The sequence below is a fragment of the Trichophyton benhamiae genome (assembly GCF_000151125.1).
Source record: "Trichophyton benhamiae CBS 112371 chromosome Unknown Abenha-G-c-176a04.f1, whole genome shotgun sequence".
In the NCBI taxonomy this organism is placed as follows: domain Eukaryota; kingdom Fungi; phylum Ascomycota; class Eurotiomycetes; order Onygenales; family Arthrodermataceae; genus Trichophyton; species Trichophyton benhamiae.
Window position 1 is genome coordinate 375695 of NW_003315107.1, and position 25497 is coordinate 401191.

Here is a 25497-nt window from a genome sequence, read left to right on the forward strand (position 1 = left end):
TCGAGGTCGAGAATCTCTATAAACAACCGAATATCTACACACACGCAACACCTGGGTTCGTATAGGTATAAGGAAACGAATTCGTACCTGTTTGCTTGGTGTTCATATTTGCATTATTGATTGATATGGTCAGAAGTGAAGGACGAAGAGGGCTTAGAAACATATCAGCCACCAGCACGCTGTATCATCACACAAGATATCAAAACACTGGCAAAATGCTATTTGTGTGACGGCGTCAGATGCCCCTTGCGTTGATTTATTTATTTTTTTCACACGGGGTTTTTCTGTGTCTTTTTTTCTTTGCATGCTATTCTACTTGGAAGTAGCGTTCTTGCCGCCAGCCTCGGCCAAAACATGGTTCCATTCGATTTCGGAAGGGTCGTCAGCCTGGATACTGACGTGTGGGTGGAGGGTCTCCTTGAGTGTCTGTCGGGTGGTGGCATAGATCATGGACCACTACAAGATGTTATCGTTAGTTCTGACTTCTTCTTGGTTTAATATGTTCGGAGGAGTAAGTGGAAGCTCTTACCAGGACAGGAGTCTCAGCCGGAACCCAGGAGATGAAGACAATCTTCTGTCTGTTTAAGCACGTCAGTCGGGATTGTGTCCAATGAAGTTGTCACTTCAAAAACGCAGCACAAAAGAGATAGGACATACCGCCATCCCTCGCCAGCCTCGAGCTGGAACTCAACATCGTATGCGGCATATCTTGGGGCAGGTCGTCCCATTGAGTCCTTGCAGTTGGCTAGTTTTTCACGGAAAACCTCGTAGTCATCGTTGGTGGAGACTTCGTCGACCACAACCTCCTTCTTGTTGTCCGAGATCTTGAAGATGATGTACTTTGTTCTGCCGGCACCCTTTCCAAGCCGTAGCTTTTCGAATGCTTCGATACATTCGGGGTTTATGGTAACTCTGTTGTATGTCTGTGGTTAGTAGGCGTGCCCCGGTTCTTCCGCATAGATCTGATCAATCAATTCCAGCGCCTTCTCCGATATTGAATCCCAGGATCCTTTCTTCTTGCGTATTGTGCTATGTGTGCAAGGCGGTTCAGAAGGGAGGGCGGGGGAAACGTACCCTGATGCCATCTGTATGGAGTGGACGCAGCGTTAGCAACGATAACACTTATCTGACGCTTGATGCAGGAGAGCCAACATACCGACATGATTGCGCGTTTATATTGCAGAACCGGGAACTCCTTGAAATGGTTGTTTTTATATGTCTATGGATAGGTAAAGATCCGTATGTCAGTCTGATTGAACGCACACAATAGTGACTTGTCTTCGGAGCGGTAAGAAAGGGGTGCGGGAGACGAGGAAGAAACTAGCTGCTAACTAGGCGAATCTGGTGGCGAGGGGTCAAAATAACGCCAACCTACAGTTTGAGAGGGACGGCCGTCTAGGGAAGAGAGAGGCGGAGGTGGATAGCACGTTAATTCGCAGCGACAGGGGGATATCGGTGGTTGGCAAGCTGGCGTGTTTTTGTGATGGAGGCAGCAGAATAGTAATGGCGGGGCTGAGGTGTTTCTTATTCTGCTTGTTGGTGGGGGGACAGCTGCTAGTATTATTAACTACCTACTCCTGCTATTACTATTAACCACTACTGCTAACTATTTAACCAACGACGAGGCACAACTGCCGCGATACGCTCATGCAAAAATAGAGAAAACGAAATCAGCCTGGCAGTAATGGGCCCGCCTGTCGATTCCACAGCCACCGGGAAACACGTAAGCGCCGGATAGGGTCCTGGCTGCCCGCGAGATGCAGGAATAATGGTTATGTTGGAGCCTGTTGCGGCGTTTTGTGTGCTGGTGCACCTCGCCGCGCATGGAACTTCGACATCGAGAATCAACAATCTGCCTTGCGCCTTTCTTGGTCAACCTTGATACGGACTCGGTCTGCCTTGTTGTTTAGATGTTGGTGGACTACTTTATGCGCCCATGTTGCTCAGATCAGTCGATTGTTGCAGCAATTGATCAGGGTTGCAGCCTCCACTTCCTCATAGTGAGGACTGCCTTTGACCATATGTTAGAGGGTGAATATCAAGCTCATTTCATGAGACAATACCCCATGAATGACTTCTGGAGTCAGAAATTTGACCGCAACATATATTTCGCTTTGCAAGCGCCAACTGAAGTGTTAGCAAGAGCTTGCGAGACAGGATTGAGCCAAGCTCCACTGCCATGCTCGAGTTTGGTCAATATTTGATACCCAGAATTCCCCAATTTGGGTCCAGTCAAAGCACTAACTATCAAATAGCTGAGCCAAAAAAAGACGAGCCTACCACTGGGCATCAAATAGTAATAGCTGTTTTATTACGCTATCACACGAATAAACTGGTACTGTGGAATGGCTCAAACACCCGTGGCAATGTCAATAGCTTTGGCGTCGTTGGAAGAGATGTCCAAGCGCAGGTTCAAAGCAAATGGCCCCGTGATGCTGTTCTAATCGTATAGCCTGGTTCGGCCTTCTAGACATATAGGCCTAGATTAAGATTGAAGATAGATACCTACAAAACAATAGGCTCGACGAGCTATTTGCACAATATATATATATAAGCGGTTGGCTGGTGGAGATGCCTTCCGCACACACAACTTTACTTGAATAGTTTTTCTTTCTTTTTTATAGAGTGAGTTTGGATTCATATTATATAAGTACATGGCCATGAAGACGTCGGCAGGAACCTCACAAGTCCATGGTCCATAATGCCTGTTTCCGCCCTTCCTCTCTTCAACTGCAGCCTTTTGTCTACCTTAAGGGAACAACAAACGTACAAAGTTGAAATGGCAAAGAGGACAAGAGTGGAGAGGTGCTCATCAGTCAGGTCGAGGTTGTATGGATGTGGTTATTGTACAAATCTCTGGAGCTGGGGGAGTATCACAACAGATTCGAGAAGGATGAGTGAGACGGAGTAGTCAGGAAAGGTACATAGGTTTACAAAGAAACAACCAGTAAGAAAAAAAAAAATGGAAATGCAGCACGCCAAATAAAACATTTTAAGACATGGGGGGAGAAAGTGAAGAGGGAAAAACATGGAAGCAGGGACGCATTAAACACGTTATTCTTTTTAGTACATACCGCCCATGCCACCCATGCCACCCATTCCAGGCATGCCACCTGGAGCAGGAGCAGACTTGGGCTCAGGGGCATCGACAATGGCGACCTCAGTGGTTCCAAGGAGCGAGGCAACACCACTGGCATCAACAAGGGCGGTTCGGACGACCTTGAGGGGATCGACGATACCGGAGGCAATCATGTCAACGTACTCGCCCTTGGAGCTGTCGAAACCACGGTTGAAGTCACTGGCAAACTCATCGGTGAGCTTACCGACAACGACGCTTCCCTCGAGACCAGCGTTCTCGACGATGGTGCGGGCTGGGCGGGTGATGGCGCTCTTCACAATGCTGACACCAAGCTGCTGGTCAAAGTTGGATGGCTTGACATCGGCAAGGCCGTTGGCAGAGGCCTTGAGGAGGGCGGTGCCACCACCGGGGAGGATACCTTCCTCCACAGCGGCACGGGTAGCATTGAGAGCATCAACGACACGGTCCTTCTTCTCACCGACCTCAACTTCAGAGGCACCGCCAACCTTGATGACGGCAACACCACCAGAGAGCTTGGCCAAACGCTCCTGAAGCTTCTCCTTCTCGTAGTCAGAGGTGGCAGGGTCAGCAATGACACCACGAATCTGTTCACAGCGCTGAGCAATAGCATCCTTGCTGCCCTCACCATTGAGGATGATGGTGTCCTCCTTGGTAATGGTGATGGAGCCGGTGGATCCGAGCATGTCGGGAGTAGCCTTGTCGAGCTTCATGTCGAGCTCGTCGGTGAAGACGGTGGCGTTGGTGAGAATTCCGATATCGCCGAGGATGCTCTTGCGGTTGTCACCGAACCCAGGAGCCTTGACAGCAGCAACCTGGAGCTGGCCACGGAGCTTGTTAAGAATACAGACGGCAAGAGCCTCACCATCGATATCTTCAGCAATGATAACCAATGGCCGGCGAAGAGTAGTAGAAGCCTCGAGGGCTGGGAGGATGTCTTGGACGGCAGAGATCTTCTTCTCAGAAAGAAGGATAAGAGGCTTCTCGAACTCGACCTTCTGGGTCTTGGGGTCGGTGATGAAGTATGGGGAGGTGTAACCACGATCAAAACGCATACCCTCGGTAACCTCGAGCTCGTCGTCGATGGTCTTTCCATCCTTCACGGTGATGACACCTTCCTTTCCAACCTTCTCCATAGCATTGGAGATAAGCTTGCCAACGTGGGTATCTCCGTTGGCGGAGATAGTAGCAACCTGGGCAATCTCCTCGGTAGTGGTGATGTCTCTCTTGTTGGCTTGTAGGTACTCGACAACAGACTGGACGGCGGCCTGGATACCCCTTCGGAGATCCATTGGGTTGCAACCAGCAGCAACGTTCTTGACGGTCTCAGAGAAGATGGCACGGGCAAGGACGGTGGCAGTGGTAGTTCCGTCACCAGCGACCTCGTTGGTCTTGGAAGCGACATCCTGGAGAAGACGAGCTCCCAAGTTCTCGAACTTATCTTCCAGAGCAACGGCCTTAGCAACGGTGACACCATCTAAAATTCATTCGAGTTAGCAAACACTGAACCAAAGCTAGACGAAGGGTTTCATCGGCTGTAAACATACCCTTTGTGATCTTTGGGGAACCATAGGGAGACTCTATTAGAACATTTCGTCCCTTGGGGCCCAATGTAGCGGTGACGGCTCTAGCGAGGGTGTCAACACCCTTGAGGAGAGAGGCGCGGCCTTCAACACCAAATTTGATTTCCTATATCAGACGAAGAGCTTCTGTTAGCCCATGTCCAGACACAGCGAAAAAAAGAGCTCCAATTGAGGCTGTTTTTGGGCAGAAGAAGATGAATCTCATACCTTATGGGCATATCGCTGCTGCTGAAGGCTTATACCGGCAGCAAGAGCTGGTCGGAACTGAGAGAGCTGGGTTCTGGTAGAAGCAGCAGATGCAAGGACCGAAGCCCTGGAGGAAGCAGAGAGAGCTCGCTGCATGGTTGAATGATATTATTATAAAGGGAGCAAAAGAGATGCAAAATCAGCCCACTGAGAACCAAAAAAACTCCTAATTAAAGAAGGGTATAGAAGACAAGAGAGATTGAAGCCGTGTCAGACGTCGAAGAGTGAAGGAGAAAAAAAGGCGTTATGAAGAAGTCGAAGAAAAAAAAATTGATGTTTCGAGCAACTTCTGGAGAAAGTCTTGGCGGCCTTTCTTTTTTGCTAGTAAGTCACGTGAAAGGTACTGGGCCCAGCTTGTTTCCCCTTTTGGGTCATCCAACGACGTCCGATAGAAAATACGAGCAAGACGGCGAAGACGCACACGAGCGAGCAAGCCCATCTTGACCAGGCTATGGCGGGCGCATGCCGGTACTATAGAAAGTTATTGTTTGCCTCGAAAGCGAGAGTGGACGGAAAATACCCCCCATTAGAGCTAGGAGTCGTCACTTTATACAGGTGTTATTCTACCGAAGTGACGGCCGGCTGGAAACGACTCTCTTAGGGACACCGTATTTGAATATTATCAGTCATTGCTAGGAAGATATGTACATTGCTGCCGTTTGCCACAAGACCTAATGGCAAAAAGCTGTAACTTCCTTGACCAGCCAACGCCCAACCTAGCGTCCAGATATGTGAAACTGGAAGCTGACCCAACCTGGCCTGTATGAAGCAGGTGAGAGAAGCAAATGACAATAAAATGAAAAACAGAATAGACGAAAATAAAGGAGAGACAAGATTTTATCTGAACTAACTAACCAGCAGCTTAGGGTTAAGCCGCTGGTCTCCACATATGTGGGAACTGTCAATGTGATGTAGTAACCGAGCTCTATGTGAACTTTTCAGGATATGAGTGTGCACCTGAGGTCAAGATGGCAGATAGATACCCGAGTAACCAATGTTTGAATGAATCTCAAAGCAATTCAAAGCTGCTGGATGAACTTGTTGAAGTCGTTTTCGATTTCTGCCTCTCGGGCAGAACGCAACGCCCAGTCAATGTCGTGGTCCAATACCCCGGCTTGCATCAAACCATCATCTTCCGTCATGGAACTAGCCAAAGAGGTGTTGGAGCTGGTGAAGCTGATTGGGGCGGGGTTCAACGGTGCAGAGTGCCTCGGGGCAAAAGGAAGGTGAGAACCGTGCTGCAAATGACCTTGGGGGGAAGGAAAGTGGAAACCTTGAGTGAAAGCCCCGTTCGGATTCGTGGCACCATGAATGAAGTCAAACCCATTCATGGTAAACTGCTGAGGATCTCCGAAATGGTTACCTCCGACCTGAGTTACTGGCCAGTTGCGGTGAGTTGGAAGGGCCTGCAGTTCATGGCGAGGAACGTACACATGTGGAACGGCCTGACTGATACCCATGGGGAACCCTTGCTGGTTACCAACTGCAGTAACGTTTGCAAATGACATGGTTTGAGCCTCATTTCCCTGAATTGGATGAGCTTCGTTGCCAAGGAGGAACTGCGAAGTTTCGATGCCACCGTTTGAGGCTTGACCTGGACTGGTCACATTCTGGTCATGGATCACCTCTTGGGTGATGACAGTTTCGCCATGGCTAGATGGTTCGTCATTAGGAGGAGTGAGAAGACCATGGGAATGCTGGTACTCGAAGTTGGCAAATTCCTCGCCGCCACCAACGAAATCTTGATCGGCGTTGTCGTTGTGGGATTCGATCTGCTGGAGCTCTGAGATGACGCTGCTATCCTCGGCTTCTTCCTCAATTTTGATAGGAACAGACTCGGCCTCGTCATCATTCTCCTTTGAGGACCCCTTACCCTTTTTTGCCTTGGACTTTTTGTTGTTGGGCTTCTTGATTTCCTCATAGGTTTTGTCATCGGTATCATAAATGGACCGTTTTGGTCCCTTTTTGCGAGAGTTGGCTTTTCGAGTCGCAGCCGGTTTAGTCGCTGGGGTGTTTCCCTCTTCAGCCTCAGCAGGCTTTGGGGCCGAGCCAGCCGAACGACGAAGTGGTGGTGGAACATCCTGTCCTAGTTCAACCATACGGACACGCAACTTCGCCAGGTGCTGGATAATCGCGCCGTCGGTGATGCTGCTTCCCATCATGAGTGCAACCTCAACCCAAGGAATACGGACGCCATGCTTGTTGCAAGCGGACTGGATTGCAAGAAGTAACTTTCGGTCCAGTTCATCTGGTGAATGTTAGCATGAGTCTACTTTTCATCTCACATCCTGGCCCATTGTCTGGGGAAATATCTCTATGCATACCACACCAACGAACGATGGATCGAGAGGGAGGTCGGTTCAAGGGCTTCTTGGGCTTCTTGGCCTCTTTGGGGGAAGCAGCCACTACGTCTCCTTTCTTGGTTGCCATGATTTCTTGAACTATCTCCTAGGATGTAGTAATCGTGGTTAGCAATCGACTCACTGGAGCAGAGGCCCGGGACAAAACGATTCCGAGTTTGCTGAGATATCAGGTGGAATATGAACTAGAAGTGAGGCCTTCTTTATGGAGGTGCATTAGCTGCTTACTGTGTCTCTCAAAGAGCGGCTCCCAGGCTATTCAATAGGTTTTCAGCGGGCGTTAGGTAACGAGAGCCTCTGATAGCAAGATGCCACACAACAGTTGATAACCTCTACTTGATAGAGAGGTGGTAGAGTTGTTGGTGAGAGGTACGGTAGAGAGGAAAGGAGAAGGAGAAGAAGAAGGAGAGGGAGGAAAAGAAAAAGAAAAGGAGGGGGGCGGGCGTGGAAGAAAAGAGTGAGGTTAGCAGGAAGGGGGGGTGTCCTTGGTACCTGGTGCTTGGTTGGCGGTTGCGTGATAAGTTGACAGGACTGGTGTCGAGGAAACAATAGACAGGAACACGGGGGATCTGATATCAATCAAGCGAGGGGGGGTCTCAAGACCCGTCCAGTTCCCCTGGCCTGCGCTCAGCAGATTGATAGCCACGCCCGAGAGTCTGGTAGCCGGGGTCTAGCTGGTTTTGAACAGGTATTGATGTCTTTATGTTGCTAGTCAATGCGAGGAGTGGCGTCAGGTTCGCAGCCCTTGTTGTTTTTTCGAGACGTCGACTGCAGCAAAAAGTCGTCGTCTCCATGCACGACGCTCCCAGTTCACCGGATAACGCACGAAACCATCTTGACTTCTCTTCAACGGACCAGTGCAGCCCTCAATGATATCACAGGCTGTTACTCAAGAGATCCTATTCTGCAGGTATCATTCTACTCTCTTGCTACTTTTATTAGAGGGAGTACAACGAGCTGGTTCACTCTACGTGTCAAGTGGAAGAACTGGGTATCCCCCTCCCTTTGAATACCTCTTTCAGCAGTTCTGCTTATAATATGTGACCACTCTTAGTGAAAGTATATGCGGCTGACGGTTCCTCACCGCTCATATAGAACGAGGATCGACCTATCGAGGAGCAACGAAAAAAGAAATATTACTCCAGGGCCGTGGACTAGGCGCGGGACGGCCGACTCCTGCATTCCATACCACTCTGCTGGGCCCTTTTGCATGCAGACGCCTAGTTGGATGGTCAGGCCTCCGCCCAAATGTGGTTTAACTGCCGTACTTGATGGCTCAAGGGAAAGGCTCTCCCTCAATACTTCTAAGGGACATGCTTCACAGTCTACAGAGCAGAGATGCATTCTCATTAAGAAGGATCCGGCCATCCGGTTAGGCTTAAACTAAAGAAGGTTGTCTATCTGTCTCCGCCTTTTTTAGACTTATATCAAAGAAGGTTCAAGCGTTGCGCGAGAAGGCATTCCGGAACATAGAGTCTAAAGTGACTGCTTGTCTAGTGTCTGATAAGGCGGCTAAGGATAAACAGGATCTCACTTCTAGGCCCTATCTCCTTATTACTATATATGTGAGCACTGTAACTTCTCTGCTATAATATTTTACATCTAGCCTGTCCCTAATAATCGATCATAGCAGGGTCTACTAAATAACAAAGGCTCACCAGAATATGAATATTTATGTATCCACTATTTGAATGTTTTCACACCGTAATAGAATAATTGAACTTGTTCATTGACTCACTAGTAGTCTTTTGTCTAGATCTTATTCTGGGAATAGGAGCAATGCAGGGATAGACAACTATTAGTATCCAAAGCATACAAGGATAAAAATTCGAGATGGGCAATCTAACTGGTTCCTACTCGACTACACATGGGTATGCATATTTTCCAGCCAGTACAAATGGGGATACGAGTTGGACGATTCCCTCCCACTTCCATGGCTTGTCTAGTTTGCGAACCGGGCTATGATGCTACCGACTTTTAAATCAAACCAGCTTCTGCTTTTCTTTCTTCCCCAGTAGCTGTATCCATCCAGGCAGTGGTGGAATTGCTGTTCCGTACTGCTTCGAGGCTAACGGACCATCGCTACATATGCCTCAATCTGCAGAGATATGGCTGTATTTCGGTGATGTCGCATTCATTCTTCCCATTTGGTTGCCTCACGTAAATCAATGAGGAGGCTCGTATCAACCTAGAATTAGCCATGTCCCGATCGACTCGCATGTTGTGGTTGAAATCAACAACGCCGTTAAGTCAAGCCCATATTTGGTGTTTTTTTGCATCTTTTTTGATGCCGGCGCCGGTTGTGCATCACGTGACACATCCCCATCGGACAAACTTGGACGCCTCATCGAGAGCGAAACGTCGAACGCAACAACCACTTTCAAGCAGCCGAAGAGAAGAACGTCCAGAAGCACACCTATCACCATGACCTTCGCGTGGAAAGCCGCCGGTTTGACGTATGTACCTGTTCCGCACTCCGTTTCCAGCTTGTTCCGCTTCAATTGCTAACCTCGGTGGCTTCATTCAGCTACAACCGTTACCTGTCGGTCGCTGCTCAGGCAGTCCGTCGTTCTCTCAAGCCAGAGATCCGTGTCAAGGTCGAGGCTCAGACTCCATCTGAGCTCAAGGTCGCCCCATGGAAGGTTAGTACACGGTGGCTTCGTCTCTTTACCGATTGATGATGATGGGGGATCGCTGGTTTTTGTCCGGACCCGACTGACCCGCGACTTTTGAATTGATACAGAACGGAAAGCAAGGCGACGCTGTTGACCTTGGCTCCCAGCTGAACCAGAGCGCTAACCAGGCCTCCAAATAAACAAGTCGATTCCTGACGGAGGATGGATTAGTTGGGCCGAGTGTGCGATGTGCGTTAAAGGGGACGGAAGACATACCATCGGAAGTCTGTACAATACGAGGTGATAGACTGCAGACGGAGAAATAAATATATTTTGTATCAATTCAATAGAAGAATTCAAACTGTTCTATACTCTTTTACCGATTCAATTGCCTGTAGGTGTTGTCGAGAACAGTCGAGCCTGTATGCCGAAGCGCTGTGCCTTGACTCAGCATGAGATCCTTAAATTTTAAACTCATCTCAAAGAAGTATCACCACCTTGTGAAGTTGTGGTTTTACCTTCCGGCTTCTGGCCTGTTTCCGGTGATATCTTGACTGTTGACGTGGTAATACTACCTGCAGCCGACTGTTTCTAGTGTTTTTGTCATGCTGTTATGGTGTTCGCTCTGCGACGTGCCTGATTTCCTTCCTGGCTCAGGCCTCAATCCTCGATCACCGCGATTTTTGTGGCCTCTCTGCCCCGCCACCTAAAGAGATAATTTGCTGCCACCACGAGACAATATAGCTGGATCAGGATGGCTTGCGATATCACGGAAAAATTTACAAAGGCGGCGTCCGGTTTGTCTTTTTCCAAAAATGCCCTGTTTCTCGTCGTAGTTGTAGTGGGAGCATAGCTAACAATGCTTGGGATTACTAGTGCTCGTCACCGGCGAACTTGTCAAAGATGAATACTTTACTTTATTCGAGGCTGTGGGAGCCCTGGAGGTCAGAGACATACCCCGACGCACTCTGTTTACCTCATGCCTTGCGCAGTGTGGTCGGACAAATGAGTTACTTACAAAAATCGCTGCGGTGTAGATCATGGATTCAAAAATGGATAGCGGCTATCTTGCTCCCGGAGAGACACTGGACCATAATTATGATGTGATGAAGGAACTACTTCCGGAAGAAGTTATTGGGATAATGGACCAGCTATTATGCTATGAGGTACTTATTCACTACGAGCCTTTTTGCCCTTTTACTATCAATTTTGAAACATGAGTCTAATATCTGACTTCTCTATACAATACAGGTAGCGTGGCATATGGGACATCCACTTTCTCAAACACTCTTTACATCGATATATCTTGACAACTTACTTTGGCCGGTCCCTAAATCACTGGAAGATGCAAGGTTCGACGGCAACAAAGCTATTCCAAAGAAAACGGAAGCAAATGCAGCAGGTGGCATTGTGACCATTGTGTTGAGAGCTTACTGCCTTGCTTTAATCAAAGCTTGCGCATGTATTCGAGAAAGAGTTGCATCGGAGTTTTATTATGAGGTTTGTATTCTTCATCCATCTACAATGTAACTACAATACTGACCAAAATAGGAGGAGGATTTTAGCACTCAACTATACAACAGAAAGCTGCTCCCCAATGTCAAAATTGAGGAAATTATAGTAGTCCTCAACGATGCTATTAGGTGGCTCAATCATGATGCGGAACCAATCGACGAAACTCTCAGGGCTGCCCTTCTTGATAGGCTCTCCTTCCGGCATCATATCCTAGAATATCTGTCGCTAGACCTTGTTCTGGCGCAGTCACGGTCTACAAAGAGCTTAGCATCCACACTAGGCCGTATAGACCTCATACAAAAGTCATTACATTTAGGAAAACCTGTTGAAGATGCATTTAGTGGCAAGATTCAACGACGTCTCGCAAGCACCGTCCCTCCTCGTCCAATAATCAAGATTGAACCACAAGATGCTATATCATACTTGAAAAGATTCTGTCAGGACGCTATTGATTTACAGGAAATACTAGATTCTGATAGTGCATTCACCCTCTATGTAGGTTTCATTGCATCATTGCAGCATTAATACCCATCCCTACTAGGCTTATTAATACTGACATTTGAACAGAATTTATTATGGGCTTTGCAATCCCGCAAACCACAGCCAGGTGTTTATATCCGATCTTTAGCGCAATCCATTATACTCCTGAATGGACGGGTTCTTGATAAGTTACCTGCCGAGGAATTCTGCAGCAACAGCATGAAGGACCTTGTGCTTCCATTTAGCCCACTTTTTGACCCAAAAAATAAGGAGGTAGAAGCTCCTTCAAATCCCAAGTTTCATATAGCGAAACAAATGGAGACATTTTTACAGGGAATGACTCAGGTAATGTTGATATTACATCATTTGATGTTACATCTTTTTATCGTGCTCCTGTTAACCTCTAAAAGCCCTTCATTGACTCCTACCGAACAATTTGCTTGAACCGCTGCCGAGTACGACGTACACTTTGTCATAACATTGTTGACTGGGATAGACTACAAGCTGAGGTGAGAAATATTGATTTTGATAATCTGTGTAGAACGCACTAATGCATCTTTCAACTATAAGGCCGAGGAATGCGATACCCAGCTTCGCACGTGGACCCTGGAAACTCCCATATATTTACACGGAGAGGAACCAACCTATACCTACCCCTTAAGCAGCTGGACCTACCACTATAAGCTCCAACAAATGCGCCTAGTGGCTCAACTAGGATTTGAGCTCTCAATGTACTCATTGGGGGAGTTTCAAGGCATGTATTGGTACCTATCACACTTATGTTCAACTCACCTCGTACATCTTGATCGTATACGGGCTTGTGTCATCACAGAGAGCCAGAAGGCATTGTCCAAAACTGGTGAACAATTACGGCAGGACATTGAAACTCGGATAAAATTTCGTGAGCGTACTCTCAACCTCCTTGACAGATTATCTACGGAACTCGGTGTTACGGATGCGTTTTCCATAGCATTGAATGCCCTTTATACCATTCTCTCACGTCATCGTCTGATAGACCAAGACTGCTCTTCATCACCTGGATATTCCGCTGCAAAGCTTCGTTATGAACTTCGAATGAAACCATTTCTGCCAATTTCCTTGCCCGAGGTGGTACCCTTTGAAATCTACGAACGTGAAGCCACGCTTGATGGCCAGAGTGATAAGTCGGTTCTAAATAGAGCCGTTCGAGCCGCAGCCGAGGCAAAGAAGGGTCTAGAAAGGTATCTGGCAGATGGCCCTTACCTTACACCCAAGGATAAGTCGTCAAAGACAAAATCCGGTCTCGAGAGTGATTGGATAAAAAACGCAAAGAATATGCTTCGAGCATGTATTGCAACAAGCATAGCAATTGACACTGTCAAAAAGGCTATACTGGACAAGCAGCCATCTAAACCTCTAAATATCTCTGTTCAGGTACCCGAAGTTGGATCACAGTCTCGATGGCATGAGTGGTGGGCCGTTCCGCAGGTATCGGAAGCCCTACCAATTATAGGCTCGAAGGGTTGTACAAATTGAGCTCCCGATTTTTTGCTATAGAATCTATTTTTTCCCCCCAGATTTCATTCTGGCTTTTGGTATAAAGGCTGATGAGGACGTATGGACAATTCATAAGCTACAGGAATGGGTATGGTTAACTGTTGAGCAGTGTAATGGGATGGGTGGTTATCTAGCTCTTGTAGAATAGGGTCTATATCAGCAAGTATATCTTTCCGTTATCTATATTGCTGTTTTCTGCTGGACTAATGGATCCATGGCAGCTTTTTTTAAGCATTACTAAGTGGTAGAAGATGAGAAGATCCTCATAAAAAAAAAGAAAGAAAATCCCTTGATGCCTCCATGCCTGATTAATCATTGGTTATCCTAGCCCCAAGTATTCTTCAACTTCTACGCCTATCCCATGGGCCATCTCAACAACCCATTCATCACTGATAGAATTTCCTGCGCTAACCATTGCATTGATATTGAGGCACCATTTTTCAGCCCCATCCACAACTCCTCCAGCTGCCGCTACTCCTGCAGAAGCAGGTATGAGGAGACGGAGGCGCTGTAGCGTTGCTAGCTCTGGAAATATCGTATCTGCCAGAGATATATCTGTGACTAATGGGGGATTTGGATCTATAGCACGATAAACAGCTAATAGTCGCTCAAGAGTAAATGAGTGAGGATTAACAAAGTAACTCCGACCACCACGTGTTCCTCCAGGAATAGATGTGGTGTTGGTTGCTCCTTTAGGAGCCTTGGACTGGTTTGCAGCTTTTCCACCCTGTTTCGAAGGGTCATCTGTTGGATCATCATCTGCTTTAGCAGATGCTTTTGGTTGAATAGTTGTATTTAACCGCCTTCGACGGCGCTTGACCGATGGTGTGAACTTTGAGAAAAGAGATAAATCAAGGCGAGGGGGAATATGAGCCGCGAGAAAGGCAGCAGTCAGCACAAGGGTTGGTAGATATGGAAGAGACGGTAAAGCGGGAGCGGCTTTTGTTGCCAAAGTCGGAACATTGGAGGTAGTGGTGTAGTCCTCGGAAACAATTCTATGGCTTAACAACAGCTCTCCCTGATGTTGATATAGCGATCTGTTCCTCACAAGGAGCCGTGGGAAGTCCCATTCTACTGCAGCCCCTCCAGGTGGTGTCTCATCATTTGTTATAGGTGCAACAAACCGTGGCCATATTTTCTCACACGCTGATTGGAAAGTAGATACTGTACCCCCCGTTGGGCCAATCAATGAATCATACAACGTGGATAAGAATGGAGGGTATAGCTTGGTAGCAGTGGCTTCAGGTAGCTGAGGCAGAACAGGCGGAGGTAAGTTAGCTAAAATAGCTATGCTCTCTGCTCGTGTGTATGGTGGGAAGTAGACATGGGGTGTGCCGGCTGCATGAAGGAGAAGTGGGCGAGGGGAGAATTTTGAAGTAAAAACCACCGAGGTATTAGGCAGCTGAAGTAATTAGAACGACTTTCCGTTAGCTTATGTCCGGCCATTATTTAGTAGGGTGGCTTCAGAGGATAAGGCAAGTCGACATACCATCTGACCAATCTGGCACAATGCTGCCAACAGCATTTGTCCTCCTTCCCGCAACTCATCTATTCCGTCTAACAAAAGAACAAATCTTCGACACTCGGATTTGCCTAGAATACTCCCAAGTAGCCCTGATAGTGAGCTTACATGCTCACAACGTAAATTGCCAATATTTGTCCGTTCAACACCTGGTCGGCCAGTGGCGCCTTGTTGCATAGCATCAAGGGTGTTCGATATAATCTTCATAAAGAGATGGTTTGCTGATATACACTCAGTAACATTCACTACTGCGTAGCAAAACCGGTGCCCTTTGACTTCATTATCGGAAGTATGGCCCAATTTCTGCCTTTTAGCTCCGGATATCGCTCGAGGGCTACCGTTCTCTTTCGCATCTCGATGCCCTTGACTTTCAGCATACACTTGCAGTAAGGATTTGAGAATTGTTGATTTGCCAGAGCCCTTGGGGCCATGGACTATTACAGCCGGAGGGGAGGAGAAGGGGGTCTATTTGAAATATAGTATAAATCAGTTAGCAGGATGATAATAATTGAATGGGTAGTCTCTCCGATTTTACGAACACATAGCAGATGGGCGAGCTGCCTCGCCTGCTGTTCTCTGCAAGGCCACTGTCGAGAGACAGTGGCCACTAGATCGCTAGGCAACATTGGCAAAAAAAGGCAGCCTCAGCAAACGGTAGCAGAAATGAAAGGGTGAACTTGGTAGATTAGTTCAATCTTCCATCACATTTCGCGTCCTTGACGATGTTGAGCTTGGCGCGTCAAATTAAACTTAAATTAGGTTTGAATTAAACGCGCGCCTCAAATTTAAGGTTACCTATTCAAACTCAGGATGATATCAGACTTTAATGGCATGGGTCTCTAGCCTCTTAAAAAGCGTACTCTGCATACGCAAGGCAAGGTTTAACCATAACCACCTTGATATGATAGCAATTTCGGTACAGAGCGGCCGCTAAGCTTAAGCATGATGCACAGCAAAGAACTAAACCGAACGGTAGTCTTTGATTGTATTTACGAAACTAACTAACTTGCAAAACTGTATGAAAACAAACTTTAACTTGCAATGCGAAGAAAGAACTCGAGGTGGGCTTGCTATGGGGAAGTGTGTGTGTGGGAAGCTAGGTCTGGGTTCAAGGGTAAAAAAACATCTTGGTAACATTGAGCATCGATAAGTCGGGGCTCATATAGATACATGAATGCAGAACAATGCAGAACACGACTGATGGTACATAATTTGCTTGCATGGGCATATCAGGGCAGGATTGTAGGGTCATAAAAGGGCAGAGTATGAAAGGTGCTCGAAGATGCCATGTGGAGTTAAATGCAGCGGATATCCTTGTGCCATTAACCTTTGATAAATGAGATGAGCCTGGTTAAGACTGGCTAGGTTCAAGGAGGCATCAGGAGCCACGCTTGGTATTGAACTTGGGTCAACAATATGTAATGGCAAGGGTATGCAAAGCCCTTAGAAAGAAAATAGAAAAGTGAAAACAAGGGTTGGAACAAGTAAAACACAAAGTAGAATGAATATGGACTGAGCTCCTCAAAAGAGTGAGAGAGCTGTGAAACCGACGACATTCTCACTGTGTTTAGAACACTTGCGCGTAGTATGGCTATTAGGGATAAGCCAAGACCTAGAATGTTGATTATTGCTGCGGTTAGAACTGTCGTGAAGGGTTAAATGTCCAGAAGAAGGGAAAAGTGTAAACACAGTAAAGAGAAGAATGCACAAAGGGAAGAAGGAAATAGAGACGAAGGTTAAAAAAAGGCAAATAAAACAAGAAATCCCGCAAGAGTAGGGAATGCAAAAAAGAGAGGGAAAGAGGTATTTTGAGGTGGGCGGAAAGTATGTAAAAGCCATATTTATGCATCGGCATTATGGCAAAAAGGTGGACATAAGAAGTAAAGTGATATCATCCATATCTCCACTTAGAAGACTGAATATGCCAAGTTGATTGTGACAATACCAGGCAGATGCAAATTCATTAGCCCAAGATGGTCCAAAGGACTGGAGAATGGATATGTATCAAAATCATAATATGAAAGAAAAATGGCATCATCAAAGATTCCAAGAAGATGCTTCTTAACGGTATGCTGTCGGAAGGTAAAGAAAGCACTTTGTGTGTATCTGGTGTTTCAAGTCTTGTCGATAATGCTGTCCTTGTCGCGGTAAGAATTTATTTCTTTAAAATCAGAGCCGTAAAATCGTGAGTCGTGGCATCGTATCTTGCTGGTGTTACAGGGTTGAGAAATGAAAACATTGCGCAGTCATGACATTGAATCTCCACGCAACGAAGTATTGATACAATTTGGCTTTCCTCCGAGTTAAAACATGTTGAAGCCATGAGGGTTCGAGCCATTGACGCCATTAATGCCGTTCATGTTATTGATACCATTGATGGCGTTGTTGGTGTGCTGGGGAACAGGGCTGAAAATGGTGGTAGCCCCACTCTCGCTGTGAGTAGAGCGAGCTTCAATAAATTCAGGCTCGGAGACGGCTGCGGATGGAGCGTTGGCAGAGGCCTCAGTGGAGTTGAACTGTGAGTTGTATTGATTGGGAGGAAGAGTATAAGGCTGCGAGAAGCCGCCTCGTACCTCATCAAGAGCCAAGGGAGCTCCTGGGTTCGTTCCGTTTGTGCCATTGTTTCGAGCATGGGAGTCAAGTGTCATGATCTTTCCTGCAATTCGACGTCCATGTGGCTGCGAGCGGATTCCAGGCAGCAAGGGGCGGACAGCTTCAATCAGGGTATTGCGAGACTCGGGATCAGCAAAGTCCATAGCTGTCTGGATAACATAGTTTGCAAAGGAGTCACGGAGCATGTTTGGAAGCTCATGAGGAGACAACATCTCCTTAATAAAAGCTCTACGCATATTGAAGTCTGAAGTACGGATGCACTTCTCAATGACGTTGGAGCTGAACTTTTGCTTTGACAGAGCGGGGATGCTTCCCTGGAAAGTTGCACAAAGTGGTCCAGTGAAAAGGGGCTCTCCAAGATCCACTGTATCAAAGTTAGAATGATGAAGCATGACAGGGTACGGGAGTCAACATACAGATGTACTGGATGACGTAGTTGCCGAACGGGTCCTGAACGAGAGAGTAAGAGCTCTTGGTAATCTGCTCAATCAACTTTGCGCGCTGATCGCCAGAAGCATGGTCAATGCATCTCTGAAGAACACAGCAACCATGGCGGTGAGTTCCAACAGCAACACACTCTTTGCCAACTGCATCATAAATAAACTGCATGAAATAAGTAAATACTCAAGAGAATGTTCTTGGAAAGGAAAAGTAAGTACCTGAGCATCGGGAGCTGATAGGCGGTTCAAACATTTCTGGATCACATGGTTGCCATTGAGGTCTTGGACAAGCTCGACGACTTGGCCACTAAGGGCATGGATAACAGTTTGGATCTAAAGATTATTAGTAATCAACTATGACATGTCAATAAGGTGTCGTACCTGTTCAGGGGTAGAAATAAACTCAATCATCTTTTGGAGAGCTCGAGTTCCATGCTGGTTCAAAGCGATCTGGACCAAATGAGGGGCAGCAATGTTGATAAGACCTGTACGTTGCTCATCGTTCGTGAATTCAAGCAGTTTTTGACATAGGTAGTTACCAAATGGATCTGGACTCGATAGTTAGAATAATCAAACCATGGAAGCGAGATGAACAAGGTGGCGAGTGCATCATACCGGTCATGAGCTCGACGACGTGCATTTGAGTTTCACGGAAGATTATTTGAACATGCTCAGGCACACCCTCTTCGAGCTTTCTCTGAAGGTACCGACATCCATGCTGGTCCTTACACATTCCATAGATTTCCCCAGAGTAATTCTCGAGAGGAACATTGCCAAAGCGGTTCAATGGGTTCTCAGAATCTCCATTACGACGGTTTTGAGTAGCAGTACGAGGGTTCTCTGCAAATCTACCGTAGTTGTTCGGCTGAGGTGGCTGTGGCGCCATTCCAAATGCTCCGAACATCGGATGGCTCTGGACGCCAGCGTAGTTCCCATTGAGCTGCAATGGCGCTGGGGCATATGCTTGCATGCTATATCCATAAACTGGTGTTGCATAGGTGCTTGGTGTAGGGGTAGCAGACCCGTTAACGACCGATGGAGCAACGGTGGTTGGAGATGTCAAGACCAGGGCGTGGGACATGGCATTGGGTTGGAAAGCAGACTGGAAAGTCGGAATGCTAGGGCCAGGTTCCTCACGGTCAGAAGAAGACTGAGGGGTGGGTGGAGTGGTGTTTGCGGAGCCACCACGAGAGTGCATCCGGCTATGGGTTTGGTAGTTGTTCTGGGTAACTTCGGCCCGAGTTCCGGTGGTAGAATCGCTTTGGTATCCATTGTGAGTGGCAGGAAGATCATTTGTTGAGTAGGAGAGCTGTAAGGAGGTTGGCCTATGGTGTCCAGAGGTATGGTTTTGCTGGTGGGCAGCAGAAGCAAGACCACCGAGGCCAGAAAGGTTGCTCTCTAAAGAAAGACGGTTTACATGACGCAGGGACTGGATATTCGCATTGCCATTTCCATTGGTTTGTGGGGGGTTTTCAGCTGAGTTATCAGACCACCAGGACAAAGTGTTTTGCGGCATGCTGTGGTGAACGGCATGATGACGACCATTACCATTATAGTTCTCAGGGACAGGAGTGCGGGAGTTTGCAAAATCAACCGCTGCAGAATTGGCTGAGAGCTATTTAAGGTTAAAAGAAGAGAGTGGGTCAGCAGTAGCTCAGTAAAACTACAAAGGATGAGAAGAAAGAACTTACAACTGATGGGTTATCATCCCTACGCACTAAGGTAGGGAATTTGTCATCAGGGTCTGTCATGCGAAGGTAGCTCTTTACATCTGGAGTAGAAACACGGTCTTCGTTCTTGGATTTATCCTCTTCAGACTCCAAGGGATTTTTAGAAGAGAAAAGTGAACTGAAACCCATATGGTTATTGAATCCGTTGGTACGAGAGGAGACTGGTGGCAAGGCTGACCCGAAGACGTTGTTTGATAAGGAGTAGCGGCTTCTGTAGATCCGGTAAAGGATAATCATAAGCAAGTGGAAGTTGGAAGTCAGTAAGAGAAACTCACGCATGACCAGCTCTAAAGCCTGTGAAAGCAGCTCCGTAAGTCTGCTCCGAGTTTCGACGCAGACCCATCCCCATGCCAGTACGGTTGGCAAAGTCCTGGTTGGAAGACTGGTTGGTAGTTGGAGATGTCACTTGGGAGGTAGGAGAGAAAACACTTCCAAATGGTGACATGGGTTGTCCATTTGAAATAGAAAACCGAGCTGGACGAGATAGAGCAGTAGGAAAACCGCTGTCTCGATAGTATTCTGGAGGAGTGGTAGGCTCGCTAACGGGGCCACTGAGACCGACCTGAGCAAGGTCTCTGGCAATCTGGTCCATCTCCTGACGTTCCTTTTCCTGCTGGAGGTCAAGGATTTTTAGGTCTGCTTCAAATCGGCGCTTTTGTTCCCGCATATATTCAATATGCTGTCGTTTCTTCTCAAACTAGAAAGTTTGTTAGAAGGAGTACGGCAAGGCAGAAGCGTTATGGAAAGCGGTGATCCTCTTAACAAGGAGAAAAGGAGGGCAAGCAGGTTAAAGGAGAGAGAAAGGTAGGACAACGGTAAGAGAAAAGGGAGGAAAGGAAAGGAGAAATCGAGAGCGGGAGTTAGGAGGGGAAAAGGGAGAGGGAGGGGAATTTAAGGCGAGGCAAGATGTGGGTAGGAGGACAGAAAGTGAGGAGGGTTTTCTGCTCACAAGCTGGGATTTATGGAGGTGGGTGGCCTATTCAAGCAACAATTAGTCTACTGGTCTCCTAGTGAATTGGCCAAAAAAAAAAATGACAATATCAAAGTGAGGACAGCCTGATATTCAGCTTCACTTTTGACTTGACATCTCGATCACGCCATCCGAGGGACAGGACAAAGCGCGTATTCAAACTCACCGACGACAATATATCCAGCTGCTCGGTCTGCTTCAATGGTTGCTGATTGAAACCATTCCACTGCGGCAGCACGGCCGACTCGGTGGTAAAACGACGCTGCATGGTCGAACGGACCTCGCTGGTTGACGGCTGCGCGTTGATACTGTGCACGAAGCCTTTCTGGCTTCCCTGGGGCGATGGGAACGCAGAGAAGGGCGATTCTGACGGAGGAGACTGAGGAGAAGGGCCAACGAAGTCGTCGAGTTTCCCACTGAAGCTGTTTCTAAAGGCCATATTCCCGGGCATCTGCTCTCGAAAAGCCGCGAACATGGTCAGACATGACGCAAAAACAAAAAAACAAAAAAAGGAACGTATATACACGCAGACGAGGAAAAACAAATCAACACGTTATTATACGCAAGACATATATATATCAAACATCAGTGCTGGGGAGCGGGACGTCGTCGAGATGGAGACGCCCGGAGGTTTTCTGGCGCCTGAAATAGATTTCAGGGGAGGTTCGAAAGCGGTGAGCTTCTTCCCGCGTCACGGCAAAAAAAAAAAAGCCAAACGAGGATGAAAGTTGGGAACAACGCCCGGGAAGTCAACCGCAGGCCAGCACAGAGACGCCGGATGGCGAAAAGGGCGAAGGCAAAAAGACAAGAGGAAGAGGCGAAATCGGGGACGAACTTACGGCTGCAGAGATCCTTATTATTCGGTTAACAGGGAGGGAATGCTGAAATAACTGAAGGACTTGGGCTGGAGTTCGGAGGCGGCAGATCCCGTTGAGCCAGCGCCCTGGCTGGTTGATTCAACCGCTCTGCCGCTGTCAAACCAGAAATCAAGGCTCGGATCAGCCTTTTCCTTCTTCTGTTGGCTTACACAGTGCCGGTGCTGGATTTACGGTCTCCCTCTTGGGCTTCTTTTGGCGGGGTAGACGGTGCTGGTATGAGACAGCGCTGGGGCGGGTCAATTGGCGAGAGGGTCGTTCCAAGGGTGGATGGTGTCTGGCGAAAAATAAGGAGTGAGCAAGGGCGTCTCAGAGATCCGCTTTAAGGAGTCATAAGGCTGAACAGGCGGGAGAAACTGCCCAGAGGGGCTAATATACATACGGTTTTATCTCTCCAGGCCAGAACGGTGAGAGAGCATGGAAAGAGACAGAGCCGGTCGTCGAACGAAGCGAAATCGAGCAAGGTTGGTTGTTGTACAGAGCATGGGAGCGCCCCTGTGAGACTTGGGGAGGGCCAGCAGAGCAGGACACGGGAGGGAGAGGGAAGCCCAGGGAGAGAGAACAGAAGAGGAGGAGAGGAGAGAAAAAGGAGAAATCGATGAAAAGGAGGAGGAAGAGGGACCAAATATTATGTGATGGACAGCGGGGATTCAGTTCAATGGCTTGCAGCAGCTCAAGCATCAAACGATGGAAAGGCAACCTGGAAACCCTATGTTGTCTTGTCCCAGATAGACATCGAATAATAGCAACTGCTCTGGACGAATGGCTGGCCTCCTCACTCCCCTGGATACTCAACCACGCCTAAATATTCGCCGATTTCTATTTTCTGATTGGAATACGTCTTGCAGAAACCCTCGAAATTCTAAACAAATAGGGTTGCGTCAGGCAGGGCTACCCGCTGCCTTGGAGGTTCCACTGAGGGGTCACCGCTACTTCGTTCTTCGCCCAACAACTCGCTGTCTTTGGCGCTGCATCCTCGTTCGCGAGCCGGTACCAGTGACCTGACCCGACACCCTCCCGAGAAACGAGCCGCGGGAAGAAAGGGCGGGGATACAGCAGGACCAGTACGGAGGACAGCTGGGCGGACGGTTTGTCTCGAAAGTTGACGGGAAACGTCCATCCCATTTGCTTGTGCTAGGGAACTGACAGCAGAAGGAGGCGTTCAGAGTAAAGCTGCTGTCGGCTAACGAGATTAGTGTTTTGTGCATCTTCGACGACGCATCAGATTGCAAGGTACATGGTGGCATTTCCTAGGTGCATACCTCTCGATATATGCACGACGACGTGGGTGGAGAACCCCCAGCACCCGATATATGGTCCAATCAAAGGAGTCCGGAGTCTCTAACTTCTCAATCACTCACTGACACAAGGCCCAGAACCTGTGCATCCTGCGCAGCGTGCAGCCGTAGGGTCTGTCCGCTGTAAATTTCGCCCTTATCATAACTACGAGAGGCAACCGGGAGCAAACGAACACCCTGTCTGTCTTCTTGCCTCTCTCGCTTTGCCTGTGGAAGAGAGACTCAGGAAGAGAGTCATAAACGCTGATCGAACCTTCGAGTCCAATGAATGCAGACGGGGAACTCTGATCACCGCCGCCCTTGAACCTCTGGCGAAAAAGAAACAAGCATCCCCAAAAAAACACACAGACGAAGTTTCAATCTGACTTCTCGTCATACTCCCCACATCATCAACCAAAAAAAATTCTCGCTCTGGGTCAGTTATCAAATATTACGGTCACGGATACGGAGCACGTAGTCAGGAGGCTGGAAATGCGGAGAAAGGCTTGGTTACTATATCCCTCCCTCTCTCTCTTTCACTCCGTATTTCTTTTCCGTGCCTTGCTTGCCCTCTCGAAGAAATAGGAAAGGAAAGTCGCACGGCCAAAATATGGATTGGCCTGAGGTCTTTGCTTTTTTTCTTTTATCTTTCTTTGAATGGGGTTGTTGGCTCCAGGCACCCTTGACATCTGTCTTCATTCTGGGACGGGGGTCCGTGTCTCATTACCTTGCTGCCTGGGAAATTCTTCAGATATGGGATTTGGGCTATTTTTGTAAAGTGTGCCTCTAAACCTGGCAGTCACATCGAGGATGGCATCCGGTCCGGTCAGCATCCCGACTTCGAATGAGCGGTGGAAATGCCAGCACAAGCATGGAAGCGGCCGCTAAGTTTCGAAGTATGCAAGCTTGCCACGACGCACCATCATAGACCCAGCCGTTTGAGCAAGATAAATGTACTTTTTGCGGTACAACATGCCATGTACCGTGCCGTAGAAGGTTGCCCCCGCCCTTCGTTCCCGCAACTCACAACAGATATTTTGGGGACAAGAAGAGTCCAATCATATCCTTAGGGCTATTCATCTCTTAGCACACATCTACGATTTCGCGGAGTATATGCTGATGTCTCTCTAGGTTCTCTCCCGATCCAACCATGTTGCTTCCCCAGGTTTTAGCGCCAAGTACACAATCAAGGAGCCCTGTCATCAACGTATGCGGCGATTGGCAGCTCACTTTCCAAATGGTCCCATTCTCCCGCGGGATCGTTGGTCGGTGTACGGTGTAACTTGTTGTCAGTGCATTGAGCTTCATTTTAAGCATCCAGCGAGGCACTAGATCTATCCATGGCTGGCAGAAAGTTGGAGTTAGGTCGTCTCTACTACAGCCTTTTTATTAATCATGGTCCTGCTTGATGGGTACGTTTGTTACATTTCTAATCCAACCAAACCACTTCCAGGCTCTTGTATTTCAGGAATGCCCTCTTTACTCCAGCGAGTGTGTATACATCGCTTGCAGAGCATGCACGGGTCCTTCGATCAAGCATATTTGCGGCAATGAGTTGGTCTTTTGCACCCTGACCGGGGATAATGCAGGCTGCTGTACAACCTGGATGAAAGTTGTTGTCAAGCTCCCCACTTTACAGTGTTGATTCTGATAGCCGCATACTATCATTGCCGTCCTCATCCTAATCAAGTCAAGGGTACGAGGCACTTTAGGTATGCACCACCCTACCGGTTAGGTATCGAGTCGGTGAGGCCGCAACGGACGGAAAGCAATGATACCTAACAACCGTATCTGATGCTATGCTCCCTTGACAGCCATTTCCCATTTTGATGCCTTCGCTTAGCAATTCGACTTTGTGGGTTGAAGAAACTCACCTCCAATTTAAGGTTGATCTTCATTTTATAGATAATTGTATCTATTAAATGATTTACCACAACTTCTCTGGGCTTGTATCTAAGCGAGTGGGCTGTGAGAAGGTGAAATTCCTCCATGGCTGATATACCATGATAACAATATGAAATCTGATGGTTGCAATTCCATTATATTATGGTTGCGCAAAAAGGATACTTTTTTTGTCGAAGGTCGGGCAACGTCCGGCTGTGACTTTTTCAATCATGTCCATGTTGTCGAAAGGTTAAGTGTTGGGTTCAAAGGTATTATCACGGGCATCATTGGGCAACTTGTGCGTTGTGCTCCGTAATTTCGCTACTGTTCATCCTGTAGAGAGGGTTGTGTACCTCGTTGCCCATATCACTGGGATCCTATGCAACACAGGACACAAACTAACTGCTGCTTTCAGGTAATATGTGTTTGATTAGCAGTAGGATATCGGATATTTGAATCCTATTCTTCGGTATACCAGTGAATTACATTACCCTCCATTCCAGATTAACTCCTGAACTGTTAGGTGTTATCCGTGGCAATGTCCTCGTCAATATGCGGAGTGCCATCCAGCTATAAAATGGATAAGAAAAGAGCTCAATAGATCCCTGCAGCGATTCAAGCGATCGATCATATCTAGTGGTATACTTGGTGCAATGTGATAAGCTTACTGTCATCGGTCTCGTTCCATGATGTCCTGGCGTCTTCGAAGCGCGGGCACCTGGCAGCGCGGCTCAGCGGCATCCCGGAGAAACAA

General features: G+C 47.7%; 8 protein-coding genes across 8 annotated transcripts; 2 read left to right on the forward strand and 6 right to left on the reverse strand.

Moving 5' to 3' along the window:
* Positions 1–312: 312 nt before the first annotated feature.
* ARB_07060 (uncharacterized protein) lies at positions 313–1085 on the reverse strand (the record flags this gene model as incomplete). The annotated part of the gene is made up of 4 exons (XM_003014452.1): positions 313–456; positions 530–578; positions 658–912; positions 1075–1085. The coding sequence occupies 4 exons, from the start codon at positions 1083–1085 to the stop codon at positions 313–315; spliced, it is 459 nt and encodes a 152-aa protein (XP_003014498.1).
* A 1978-nt stretch (positions 1086–3063) lies between these two features.
* ARB_07061 (uncharacterized protein) lies at positions 3064–5022 on the reverse strand (the record flags this gene model as incomplete). The annotated part of the gene is made up of 3 exons (XM_003014453.1): positions 3064–4574; positions 4645–4786; positions 4888–5022. 3 exons carry the CDS (start codon positions 5020–5022, stop codon positions 3064–3066), a joined length of 1788 nt encoding a protein of 595 aa, XP_003014499.1.
* Positions 5023–5945: 923 nt separating this feature from the next.
* On the reverse strand, positions 5946–7356 carry ARB_07062 (uncharacterized protein; the record flags this gene model as incomplete). The annotated part of the gene is made up of 2 exons (XM_003014454.1): positions 5946–7174; positions 7212–7356. 2 exons carry the CDS (start codon positions 7354–7356, stop codon positions 5946–5948), a joined length of 1374 nt encoding a protein of 457 aa, XP_003014500.1.
* A 3585-nt stretch (positions 7357–10941) lies between these two features.
* Positions 10942–12340, forward strand: ARB_07063 (uncharacterized protein; the record flags this gene model as incomplete). Its single annotated transcript, XM_003014455.1, has 4 exons — positions 10942–11067; positions 11153–11401; positions 11453–11911; positions 11984–12340. 4 exons carry the CDS (start codon positions 10942–10944, stop codon positions 12338–12340), a joined length of 1191 nt encoding a protein of 396 aa, XP_003014501.1.
* Positions 12341–12652: 312 nt separating this feature from the next.
* Positions 12653–13411, forward strand: ARB_07064 (uncharacterized protein; the record flags this gene model as incomplete). The annotated part of the gene is made up of 1 exon (XM_003014456.1): positions 12653–13411. The coding sequence occupies one exon, from the start codon at positions 12653–12655 to the stop codon at positions 13409–13411; it is 759 nt and encodes a 252-aa protein (XP_003014502.1).
* Positions 13412–13751: 340 nt separating this feature from the next.
* ARB_07065 (origin recognition complex subunit Orc5, putative) lies at positions 13752–15580 on the reverse strand (the record flags this gene model as incomplete). The annotated part of the gene is made up of 3 exons (XM_003014457.1): positions 13752–14834; positions 14922–15419; positions 15494–15580. The coding sequence occupies 3 exons, from the start codon at positions 15578–15580 to the stop codon at positions 13752–13754; spliced, it is 1668 nt and encodes a 555-aa protein (XP_003014503.1).
* Positions 15581–17257: 1677 nt separating this feature from the next.
* On the reverse strand, positions 17258–21182 carry ARB_07066 (RNA-binding protein, putative; the record flags this gene model as incomplete). The annotated part of the gene is made up of 9 exons (XM_003014458.1): positions 17258–17931; positions 17984–18170; positions 18227–18340; positions 18389–18555; positions 18623–19622; positions 19699–19948; positions 20013–20434; positions 20552–20713; positions 20874–21182. The coding sequence occupies 9 exons, from the start codon at positions 21180–21182 to the stop codon at positions 17258–17260; spliced, it is 3285 nt and encodes a 1094-aa protein (XP_003014504.1).
* A 381-nt stretch (positions 21183–21563) lies between these two features.
* On the reverse strand, positions 21564–22263 carry ARB_07067 (uncharacterized protein; the record flags this gene model as incomplete). Its single annotated transcript, XM_003014459.1, has 3 exons — positions 21564–21722; positions 21757–21811; positions 21965–22263. 3 exons carry the CDS (start codon positions 22261–22263, stop codon positions 21564–21566), a joined length of 513 nt encoding a protein of 170 aa, XP_003014505.1.
* Between the last annotated feature and the right edge of the window lie 3234 nt (positions 22264–25497).